General features: G+C 36.6%; 1 protein-coding gene across 8 annotated transcripts in view; it reads right to left on the bottom strand.

Annotated features, from left to right (window-relative positions):
- Positions 1–12,372, bottom strand: part of SPAG9 (sperm associated antigen 9) — a 156,742-nt gene that overhangs the window by 10,598 nt on the left and 133,772 nt on the right. For 7 of the 8 annotated variants that reach the window (XM_018064845.1, XM_018064846.1, XM_018064847.1 and 4 more), the window contains 8 exons: positions 10,885–11,103; positions 10,419–10,614; positions 9,014–9,139; positions 7,727–7,807; positions 6,993–7,060; positions 4,819–4,967; positions 3,669–3,840; positions 1,598–1,711 (listed from right to left, as the gene is read on the bottom strand). In XM_018064845.1, the coding sequence (XP_017920334.1) occupies positions 1,598–1,711; positions 3,669–3,840; positions 4,819–4,967; positions 6,993–7,060; positions 7,727–7,807; positions 9,014–9,139; positions 10,419–10,614; positions 10,885–11,103 (1,125 nt within the window). The remainder of the gene's footprint in view (positions 1–1,597; positions 1,712–3,668; positions 3,841–4,818; positions 4,968–6,992; positions 7,061–7,726; positions 7,808–9,013; positions 9,140–10,418; positions 10,615–10,884; positions 11,104–12,372) is intronic. The other variant, XM_018064848.1, reaches the window with a different exon arrangement.

Below are 12,372 nucleotides of genomic sequence, written 5' to 3'. Positions count from 1 at the left end.
TTTTCTTAATTATAAAGCAATTTTAATGAATAAGAACTTACTAGAGAGCATTTCCTAATTGCAAATATTCTCCTCTTTTCTTGAAGAAATCCTGTGCAAATGACTATGCCAAAATGGAACTCGCATCTATAAAGAACTGAAATGAACTCTGGGGATCCTAGAATCTCTTAAGATATAAGAAGTGGTCTAAACACGTAGATTTATAAATAGCTGTCCAGTGGTTAAGAATCTGCCTTTCAATGCAGGGGACACAGGTTCAATCTTTGGTTAGGGAACTAAGATCCCACATTCTGTGGGGCAACTAAAGAAGCCTGCATGTTGCAATAAAGACCTCGCACAGCCCCAGTTTTTTTAATTTAAAAAAAAAAGGAGGGGGGGACTCCCCTGGTGGTCCACTGGTTAAGAATATGCCTGCCAATGCAGGGAACATGGGTTTGATTCCAAGTTGAGAAGACTCCACATGCCATGGGGCAACTAAGCCCTGTGCCACAATTACGGAGCCCATTCCTGGAACTACTGAAGCCGGACACTCTAAAGCCCGCGCTCTGCCGCAAGAGGAGTCCCTGCAGCGAGAAGCCCGAGCGCTGCAACTGCAGAGCAGTTTGTCGCAGCTGGAAAAGCCCGCAGGCTGCGACGAAGATCCAGCGGAGGCCCCCACGTACAGAGAGCGATTAGACTTAAAAAATGGCAAAGAAAATACAGCTGGGACTAAAAATTTAGGTTCTTTCGGGAGTTCCCTGGCAGTCCAATGGTTAGGGTTCCATGCTTCCACTGCTGAGGACCCAGGCTCTAACTCTAGCTGGGGAACTAAGATCCTGCAAGCCACGCAGTGTCGGGGAGAAAAAAAAAAGTTTAGGTTCTTTAAAGGCTCAAAATGTAACATCATTCAGTCTTCCTCCTTTCTCCTAAAAATTCTGGTGTGTTTACTACGTTATTTTATGGTAGTATTTTCAAATTGTTTTAAATTCTGATGTGTTTATTAAATTACTTTATGGCAATTTTCTCAAATCCTGCCCATGAATTCTGCAACACAAAATCACTTATATAATGAGTGATCAATGTAATGGAACACAGTATGAAAAACATACGAAGTACATTTTGTTCACATTCTTTTCAAATACAAGATAGCTTATCTTAAAGTCAGTGTTTGATGACGTCCTAAGGAAGAATGTCTCCCACAACTCATAAGCTAAATGGGATATTCTAAACTAACTGCTACAACAGTATGAAAAACTAGGATATTAGGTAGTTAGGAAATGTTTCTAGATACTAGCATATATAATAAGGTTGAAAGAAAAACGGACTATGACTATTATTTAAGGAAATAGGACTGTGATTCCCAAAGTGAGAAAAACAGTTTATCAAAATGAAAAACTTTTAACTGTAAATATTAGTCCTGATACATTTGCTAGAGTTTGTAAGTTTCACAGAAAGAGTGAAGGAACAATAGTTAGATCTCTGCCATCAGCTTGACTTTCTGAATTACCACAGGTTTGCCAATTTAGTTCTATTATTTAGCTCAATTCCTTCCACTTGGATTTCAGACAAGGCTACTCCCCACAACTCTTCTGTGACAGTTCCCTAAAAATGTACTTACTTTCTGTCAATGGGATGGAGATAATGACACCATTTCCTGTTCCCACCCACAAACGATTACAAGACACCATAAGCGCTGTGATCCTCACAAAAGAGAAGCCCAGTTTTCCAGTACCTGTATGGAAGGAGGGAAAACATTTTATTGAAAAGACAGAGCAGATGATGTTTTAGGTTCCAAGTCCCTCAGAGCAGCTGGACTAATATAATAGAGAGGACTGTGACCAGAGCTGGTTGGATATTTCCAGAAGTCACATCAATCAAGATCAACTCTCATTTGACTTTATTATCTATCAATTCATCTGACAATTCATGGCTATCATCTATCAATCAATATCATCTGATAATTCATGGCTAATAGAAAAAGAAAACTCTAAAAGTGGCTAGCATTATATCATCATTCAGAAGGAAGATGATGTGGATTAGGAAATATGATGCAGAATTTACTTAAGGACCTGCAAAACCAAGCCAAATAAACCAGAACACAAAACAAAACCAAAAAAAAGCTCAACAAAAACAGTTTACTAGATTGGGGAAATTAAATGTTCTTCCGTTTTATAAGCTGACAGAGTTCTTGCTTGCCTTAAATTTCTTTGCATAGGTTAAGAAATCTTTGCTAACAAAACCTATACTCTTTGCTTTTTATATATTTGGGTCTAAAGTAACTTAGAAATTTTAGGGTACCATATGCGTGCAATTTAGGGAGAATTAATGCACTTTTTAATTTCAAGGAAATTTTAAACTGATCTTATTTTCAGGGATTTGAGAAGCAAAATTATTAAACAGGTAATATTAATACATTTAAGACAAACAACATTTAGTCATAAGTTCTACTTACTAGAAATGAGAGTATGACCATAGAATTGCAGTGTCTGAAGGAATCTTGAATAGTCTAAGCTAGAGATCTTTAAGCTATGATCAAAGTATATTCCTGAAATTGGTTTGTGTCTATGTTTATGTATGTGTGATTCTAGGAAGAGGGCACACAGCAATCATCAGGTTTCCTGAGGGCAATGATTCTAAAAAAAGTTAAAAACCACTGATGTAGTTCAACCTCCCTTCATAAAGAAATCATCTATGATGTTCCTAACAGCACTGGATTTGGTGCTAAGGATACTGCAAGGAATAAGCAGAGATAGTCTAAAGCCCCCTTTTCATGGGGCTTTAGTTCTGCAGGGGGAGAGACAGTATGATGATACTGGTACAATCACAGTAATGATAAGTCCATGAATAAAAAGTATAAGAGGGCCTAAATAAAGCTGGAAATAAAGATGAGGAAAGGTCTTTTATGGATGTGACCTATAAGACATGACCTGAAAGCCAAATAAACAGGGACTAAGAAAAACTTCTCAGACAGAAGATATAGCACCATGTGAAGGCTTTGAAATGGAAAGGAACCTGCTGAATTTAGGTCAGTGTGGATAGACCAGAGAGAGCAAGGAGAGCTGTCCATACCATTTAAGTTCTTCTAATAATCTCACAAAAAAAAATCTCACCTACAGACAAGAATATTCTGCACGGCTGGCATTACATAAATGGAGGTATGTCATGGTGATGTGTGCACACTGGTTACTACGTAGAAAACTGACTGGACTAGAGACAGGAAGATCAGAGGCTGCTGGTCATCTGAGGAGGAAAAGATAGTGACCTGGCCTATGGGAATAGTGGTAGAGACAAAGATGTAACTCATTTAAGGGAATTCCCTAGTGGTTCGGTGGTTAGGCCTTGGCAATTTCACTGTGGGCCATGGGTTCAATCCCAGGCTGGGGAACTAAGATCCCAAAAGTCTTGTGGTGGGGCCAAAAAAAGGTATTACTGGTTTAAGATATTCTGGGGGGAAGACTCGACAGTTCTGCTGATGGATTAGATGTGGGGAACAAAAAAGGAAGAGTCAAAAATGATCTTAAGTTTTTGTCAAGAATCACAGGGTAGATGGATCATTTGCCAACAGTTTCAGTGATAAGGGATCACTATTCCTGAGGCAACTTACTCATTGGTTCTACTCAGCATTTGAAATCATTTAAAAATAAACCATTTTCTTTGACTGACAAAGATAAAATGCTTTGGATGCTTACCTAGCATTTTGCTCACATAAGGCTCAATGTCCACATCCTGCAGATGCTGGTAAGTGTGTGCGTGATAGAGGCGGAGTGTGGAATCCAAACGGATGGAGACCCACACGCCATCACCCACCCAGGCAAGCTGCCGCACTTGGCTCTCCTTCCTGGGGTGTGCATCAAATGATTTCTAGAACAGATTGTTCAATCACAATGTTACTTTAGTTATCTAGGAGTTAGTGCTTAAAAGCTGTGCTAATTTGCACAATAATCTGACAGACCACCTAATAAAAGAGGAGCCTAAGTATTGTTTACTCTTATATACACAACTGCTATTATCCCATACTGCAAAAAAAAAGAAAAAAGAGCTAAAGGATGTTGTGTAGACTATCAACTTATGAAAGCAATCTTGACACATTCATTCTATGTAACAGCATTCAACAAAAAGACGGAACTGGACCTCAGGATTTTGCACTGCTCCAGAGCAAGACCCCAAATAAGATCCTATTTATAGTTAAACAAAAATGAACCTACTGTGCTATATATGTAAGCATATACCTGCATGTAAAGAATATACCTAAAAAATAAACACCAAATGGAACTTCTAGGTTTGTAAACAGGATTTGGGACAAATGGAGAACTTCCACCTTAAAAATTTCCTACTATTTTCTTTCTTTAAACAATTAGAATAAATTTATATATTGTGGCAAAACTTTTTAAAGACAACAATGCTAAGAGGTTTTTATTTCACAGCGAATTCCCACTGCAGTATTATTCCTCAGCCTGTGACATACATATGGACTTGAACACACACTGAGTAGTGGGGGAGACTTGAGAGCTCTCCTCCCAAACCACCTCCACATGCTGAACATTTCAAGAACCACGTATTCAAGCAGTACACGTATGGGTCTGCAGATACTCAGACATGCATTTAGACATTCATGTGTGAATCTTCCTTCCTTTAAAAAAAATCACTTCCCATACTCATAGCCAAAAGCAGCAAGAGAGATAAAGTATCATAGAAAGCTGAGAATTCATCCAGTATATCACTGAAGTACCTCAAAATACAGATTCAGAAAACAATTTCTAAAAATGCTGAAAATAATTGAATCTTAGGGATTTCAGGTAATATAAATTCAGTAAGTACAGAAAACATGGGTTAACTTACCTCTATTTTCATGGCCTTTGGCTGAACCACATAAATTTTGTTCCTATAGCCACACCAAACTTTGTCATGTACCACAGTCATGCATCGGATGGAATGGTGAGGTCGTCCAAGATCTAACAGGTGATAGTTTGACAAATCCCACTGTCCATCTTTAAAATAAGAAGTAGATTATTAGTTTATGTATACCATCTTTTACTCAATTTTAACTCAAGAAATATTTTATTTGGGTGTGTAATTAAATTTATTAATGAAGTATCACCAAATATCATGTATTTCAGTGTATATTTACAGATATTAATCCCAGGCAAGCTGTATATATTACAGATATATATATATATACACAGTGTATATATTACAGACATTAATCTATAAATTAAATCTGTAAATCAGATATAAATCAAACAGAGTTGGATGAGACCTCAAAGATCATATGGTCCAACCTGCCACCCATTACCTGGACCCCCTTGCTCTCAACAGAGGTGATGTGATAAGTTATTTTTAAGTTACCTGTTTACAAAAGTATTTTAAGTATTAGAATGAATTTAAGGTTATTTGGGGCGTAATATCGCTCTGGCTCACTTGCATTTTTGATGTATCTTCTTAGATAGAAGTCAAGGGCAACTCACTGCTAAGGCTTTAGGAATTATGCATAACTTTAGTGATGACAAGAAATTCATTACAAATGAGGACCAACCACGTAAGCTTGCTTTGCTTGATAATTTCAGTGAAGGAAAACATACTTCCTCACAAAGCAGCTGTTTCATTTTAAGAAAACTGTAATTATCTTAAAGTATTCCCCACACTCAGCTAAAGTCTGCCTTCTTGTACATAATCACTCTTTCATCTATAGTTTTGCCTAATGGAAACACAGAATAAATCTCACAGAATAAGTCTCACTTCATTGCTACTGCCCTGTCTTCGTGTTTTGGACACATTCGTTTATGGAACTTTCATCCCAACTCCATTTTGTCCAGATCCATTTCATGCTATCTTTCTACCAGAGTGGAGCAGGATCACCAGCCCTGCTCTGGACACTAATTTCTATGAGGGTTAGCATGTTAACTAACTTGTACTGAGTTTAATGTCACCCTTTAGGTAACTGTCACTCTTCACACAAATCTCCATCTACTCTTTGGAACCCAAATGCAGGACTTTACATTTATCCTTATTTAATGTATTCTGTCTTGCTCAGTTTTCAATTCAGTCTACCAAAACATTTATTATTCCATTTTTCTAGGTTCTCCTACTCACTAGTTGAGTGACCAGGAACAAGTAACTACTGTGCCTCAGTTTCCTCAGCTACAAAATGAGGATGACAATAGAATTTTCTTCATAAGTTGCTGTGCGGATTAAACTCAGATACTGTCTATAAAGGCCCTGAACAACGTAAAACAGAGGCCTCTCTTTTTGTTATGGAGTCATTAACCAAAAATCTCTAGGCACCTAAGGATCATCTACCTCACATTTCTTGAGGCTGCAAAAAGATATGAGACTTTGGAAAAGCCTTGCAAAAATTAATTAATAAAATAAAAATTAATTTTTGCAAGGCTTTTCCGAAGTCTCATATCGGATCTATATTTTATATTTCCCTGATCCACCAATCTAGTAGGAAGGAAATATCACTTTTGGACTATACATGTACCAAGAAATTATATGCTCAATTTCTTAAATTCACTCAGTGCAGTTTTCTGACACCTTCTGTCTGCAGATGGTAGAAACACTACTTTAAAGGGGAAGAATATAAAAAATGTGACAAGAAAATGATTAAACTTTACCTAATTAAAAATTCTTTTCAAGAACATTCCAAATGTAAGTGAATGCAAATTACTTTTAAAATACTGGACAAAAGAAACCATATACTCTCACTAAATTAGGTCTATGACTAGAAAACAAATAAAACAAATAAATACTTCCATTGTACATTATTTAAGAGGACCATAAGGACTATTTGCTCAGTATGGTAAACAAATTTTCACTGAGGTATATGATTAATGTATGCCTCCAGTCAAGCACTCACATATTTACTCATTTCATACATGGTTAGTATTCAGTTTAAACCTTTATTCTTTCTTCTATGAAATATCATTTCTTTAAAACATATGAGGTCAATATGTTTGAAAATGCTCTTGCAAAGCAACGAATCAGTGCACATGTTACATATTCATGAAACTCACCAACTCCTCTGTGAAAGATTGCAAGGGTGCCGTCAGCCAGGGCCACCAACACAATTCCTTTCACATGTCTGCAAACAGGAAAGGGGGTCTTAGAACTCTCCATTTGGGAGTGCAGAAGACACCACATGCTGCTGAACTAGTTCAGAGGTTCTCAGAAGACCAATCTGTGATGTGAGGAGCTTACAGGAGAATCTAAAGGAACGGATTCTTTTCTTCATTGAGAAAAGTCTCGTTATGAAAATGTCAGCTGGACTCAATAGGAAGCATGTGTGGTGACTCAGCTGTTTCACTTTCTAACCTCCTCTCATTGCAGACAAAAGGTCCACAGACCAGAGGCACACACCTTGAGTAGAAAGAGTCAGCTCTGTGGATCTAAGAGACAAACTGACTTTTCACAGTCAACATACAGAAAAGGACTGGTAAATCAATCACCCAATCAGCATATTCACAAAGTGTAAAGAATATTCTGAAACAAATATCACGGGTTTTAATTGGTTTTCTCATCAACAGGCTAAAGAACTCTCAGAACAGTGAGGAATCAACCTGGAAAGTTTTCTCTTCTACTTAAAATTACTTGGTTTATTTTCTAGTTTTAATCTCATTCATAAAGAGGGTTAAAAAAGACATGGATACTGATTTAGTCATGAAGTACATGTTAACTTTAATAGTCTTAGAATCTAGTTTATACCAAAATACATATTTTTCAAAGGAAGAATTTCTAAAATAAAACTTACACAATACTGAGAATCGAATCTTTAAGTTTAATAGAATGGAGACATTTCCTCCACTGGGCTACAGATGAATGGACATACAAACTGCAAGAACAAAATCAAGACTGGTAAGGCATAGAGAACACATCAAGTAGTTGCTTATATCTAATAATGACACAAAGTTTCTTCAAAAGAAAAGAAGAGTAACATAAAAATTTCAGGACAAAACAAGGAAAGGATAGGCCTAAGGCAGAGAAATAAGCTGCTTAAGCAAACAGAAACATAAAAAGAAGGAAAAGCCAGAACTAACGCATGGTTGGTTTCAGATTACCACATACTTCAGAATCCTTGGCTATCAATCTTTTAAAAAAATAGTCTTCTTACTTTTCTACTACACTGAGCTATAAATTTCTGATAATAGAGTGGTTTACATCAGGGAGTGGCAAACTAAGGCCCATAGGCCAAATCCAGCCATCTACCTGTCTTAGTACAGTCTCAAGCTAAAAATGGTCTTTATATTTTTTAAATGGTTGGAAAAAAAAAAAACCAAAATGAGAGTATTTCATGACATACAAGACTTATATGAAATTCAGTGTTCATAAGTTTTATTATTATTAGAACATATCCACACCAGTTCACTTAGGTATTGTCAATGCAGTGGCTGCTTTTGCACCACAACACCATAGTTAAGAAGTTGCTATGAAGATCATAAGGCAACAAAACCTGATATATTTCTTGTCTGACCCTTCACAGAGAAATGTATGTCAAACCTTCATTTTGTAGTATTAGTCCTTTATGGGAAAGATGCACTAGTGATCTTGTTTAACCTTAGGAAAAGCACAAGTTTGTAAGACTCTTCACACTACTACAAAGCGGAAAAGTCCTATAGTGTTTATCAGCTCCTAAGCTTTTAGACTGTGATTTGTCCTTGTTTTCCCAGAAGTTATGTTTAAAATTGGGCCTTTCTGCAGCCCGAGATTTTTTTAATCCCTTTTATTTCCTGAACAACAGGATCTCCTATTTTTAGATCACCCAGATTTTTAAGTTTACTTAACTTTTTTCCCAAGAATATTATACGAAGGGAACATCCTATGACAAACATACGGTTCACCACTCAGAACCAATGCAAGTCCAAGTACAAGTTATGAGGTAGCTGCAATATAACTTCAAAATTGTGTGTATATAAAATTCTTCACTTTAATAGGCACTTTTTGTTTGTATTTGTATGTAGCACATTTTAATTATCTTAAGACTTCTAAAGCAAAAGTGAAAGACTTAAGATTTCTAATATTAAAAAGAGTTGATACCTACCACCCATTTTGAGCTCCAAGCCACATAGTTGGTAAAAGGCTACTCATCTTCTGGGCTTCCTCTCTCACCAGGTCTTGTTCATTTGGCAATACTGATATTTGATCTTTATATGCATCTGAGTCATTACTGTGGGACAAAAGGAAAAAAAAATCTTATTGTGTTTAGCTACAGTTTTCAGGAATTGATAATTTTTACATTTTAGTGTACTGTTAAAAAAATAAATTCCAGTAAAGCCAAAGTTAGATGATTATATTAAACATTTCAGAGACAGTGAGAAAGGGAGGGAGGGAGGGTGGAGGGAAGGCAGGCAGGCAGACAGGCAGCTAGGCAAGGCAAGGCAAGGCAATGGGAGGCGGAGGGGAGGGAGAATAGGAAGGAGTGAAAGGTATATAAATATATATATTGCAGCAATTGTACCAGAAGTAACACTGACATACTAGGAGGTTCAAGGCACAGAAAAGGGAAATAAGACACAGTAACGAAATATAGCAGTTAATATCCAGACCAAAGTTAAGGTTCTCCCTTATAGTTATCTTGAATTTTATGAGTTTCTTCTGTGGGGATAGAAGGAGGAGAGATGGTTTGTTTTAAAACTACACATACATACCTACACACACACACACACAGAGACATCACAGGAGGGTTAATTATAAACAATGTTCTAAAATAAATAAACTGAAACATGCTTTTATTCTATCCCCAAACTTTATTTCTTTGGACTGTCAGAGGACATTTAGTTTAAAAAAAAGCATAACTGGGCTATCAAATTCAAAACAGACAAATGAATCAGTAAGTTTAAAAAGATGACTTTATACCCCTATCACCTTTCTATAAGGTCTAGAGAAAGCAAGAAAGGAAATTAAACAACTCTTTGTTTTGAAGGAAAAGTCTGAAACAAATTGTTTTCTAATAAAATACTTGCCAGAAATCTAAATTCAAAAGGTCATTAAAACCCACATGGGAAATTTAAATGGCCAGTTTTGTGGATAGAGTGGGTGTAGGAGTGGGGATTAAAATAATGAGTTATTAATAGAATAGAAGACAGTACAATTTTTTAAAAATCCATAGATATTTGGTATGGCTTTAAAAAAAAAAACTGTACTCACTGTATTCTATTCTGTTAATAACTCATTATTTTAATCCACACTGACTCGTAAGGATTTTGACTAATATACTTTATAAGCAAGATTTTTTTAAGTTGCAAGGAATAGAGAGCAAATAGGGGAAATATATGCCTAGATTTTTCTTCTGCAATGTAACAGATGAAGACATAGTGGGAATAAGTAATAACATCTAAATCTGCCACAACAATGTCAGTTAGTAGGAATATTTTGGCTGCTTGAGATCATTTTGGTTCCTTTACATGTGCACTCTGGTTTCCTCAGTTGTTTACGCATTTTCATACCTTGACTGATACACCGGTGAGAGGTCTTCTGGGATCTGAACCCCCAAAGGATCTGTAAACACATGCTCTGTGTACACGCCAGTCTGGGAGACATCCACAGTATCTTCAGCTGATCCTGCATTGCCTTCTGTAGCTTCAGTTGCTTCTTCTGCTGTTGGAACATTTTCATCAATCGCACTATTTTCTGTCTCCTTTTCTAAAAAATAAATAAAGCATGCTAACCATTCCAAGTTTGAGCTTTTCTTCCAATCACTTCCCCCACCAAAACCCCTCTATAGAATTCCACTCTTACCCTCTTCTCCATATAATAAAATTGGGGATTCTTGATTTCATTTAACAATCATCACAGCATCCTCTTTCAAGCTCTTTCATCCCTGTTACTTTAAAATCTAAGTTAAGTCCATACTGAGTCACCTGGGACAGGCTCAGAAACTATACAGATGGTGTCTAGAGAAGACAAACATACCCGGCGGTTTTTCCATCACTGGAGAAGTTTCATTGGTATTAGGGGAAGTGGCAGCTGCTGTTATACCTTCTGCAGAACAACCAACTACTGTGATGCCTCCCAACAGGCTATCTGTCTCCGCTGAGCTATTGCTTGTCATGCTTCCACATAAAGATGCTTTGTCTACTTGTCCGGATTCTGAAAGCTCTTCTCCTGCAGGGTAGTCTGTTTCTCGGGCTCCTGAAGTACAAGATAAACTTTCTTTAAATAGCTCAGTAAACTTCGATAAGTAGCATTTTCTCTATTAAAGCAACTATAGGTTTGAAATAAAAGTAAAGGTGAGACAAATACCTAAGCAAATACACTGCCAAGATGGTAAATAAATTTTATTTAAACTAATTAAACTCAATTCACTAACTGAGAAAGTAGTTTAAAAAATTAAGAAAATAAATGCAATAATAATAAATAATAATTACTGGAAGCACAAGTAAACCAAAAAAATGTCAGAAATGTATTTCTGTTCTTAATATGAGTTCTTAAAGCAGCCAACTAATGAGATTAAAAACAACAAAATATAATTCTATCTGACAAGTCAGCAAAAATTTTTTTAATTATCACTATTTCTATTTCAAATATGAATTTCTGCCACTATTAAAAATTAATACAGCCTAGATGTATATAGTGCATTAAGATATTAGTAACACACTTAAAAACTAAGCATTTAACATTTAAAAAATCTTTTCAGTTCTCTTTATTTAGAAAGTTATTCTTATCCATATCACATTAAAAAATTTTATTGTAGTAAAATATACATACATTGTTGCTCAGTCACTCCATTGTATCTGATTCTTTGTTACCCCATGACTGCAGCTCACCAGGCTTCCCTGACCTTCACTAACTCCCAGAGTTTGCTCAAACTCCTGCCCATTGAATCCGTGATGCCACCGAAACATTTCATACTTTGTCATCCCCTTCTCCTCCTGCCTTCAATCTTTCCCAGTAACAGGGTCTTTTCCAATGAGTCGGCTCTTTACATCAAGTGGCCAAAGTATTGGAGCTTCAGCTTCAGCATCAGTTCTACCAGTGAATATTCAGGGTTGATTTCCTTTAGGATTGACTGGTTTGATCTCCCTGATGTCCAAGGAACTCTCAAGAGTCTTCTCCAACACCACAGTTTGAAAGCATCAATTCTTTGGCACTTAGCCTTTTTTACGGTCCAACTCTCACATCCATATATGACTACTGGAAAAACCACAACTTTGACTATATGGACTTTTGTTGGCAAAGTGATGGCTCTGCTTTTTAAAACACTGTCTAGGTTTGTCATGGCTTTCCTTCCCAGGAGCAGGAGTCTTTTAATTTCATGGCTGCAGTCACTGTCCACAGTGATTTTGGAGTCCAAGAAAGTAAGACGTCACAGTTTCCATTTTTTTCCCTATTTGCCATGAAGTGATGGGACCAGATGCCATGAGCTTAGTTTCTTGAATGTTGAGTTTTGAAGCCAGCTTT

This window comes from Capra hircus, chromosome 19 (genome assembly GCF_001704415.2).
Source record: "Capra hircus breed San Clemente chromosome 19, ASM170441v1, whole genome shotgun sequence".
Classification (NCBI taxonomy): domain Eukaryota; kingdom Metazoa; phylum Chordata; class Mammalia; order Artiodactyla; family Bovidae; genus Capra; species Capra hircus.
The sequence above is the reverse complement of the archived record's forward strand: the minus strand, read 5'-3'. Positions and strand labels throughout refer to the sequence as shown.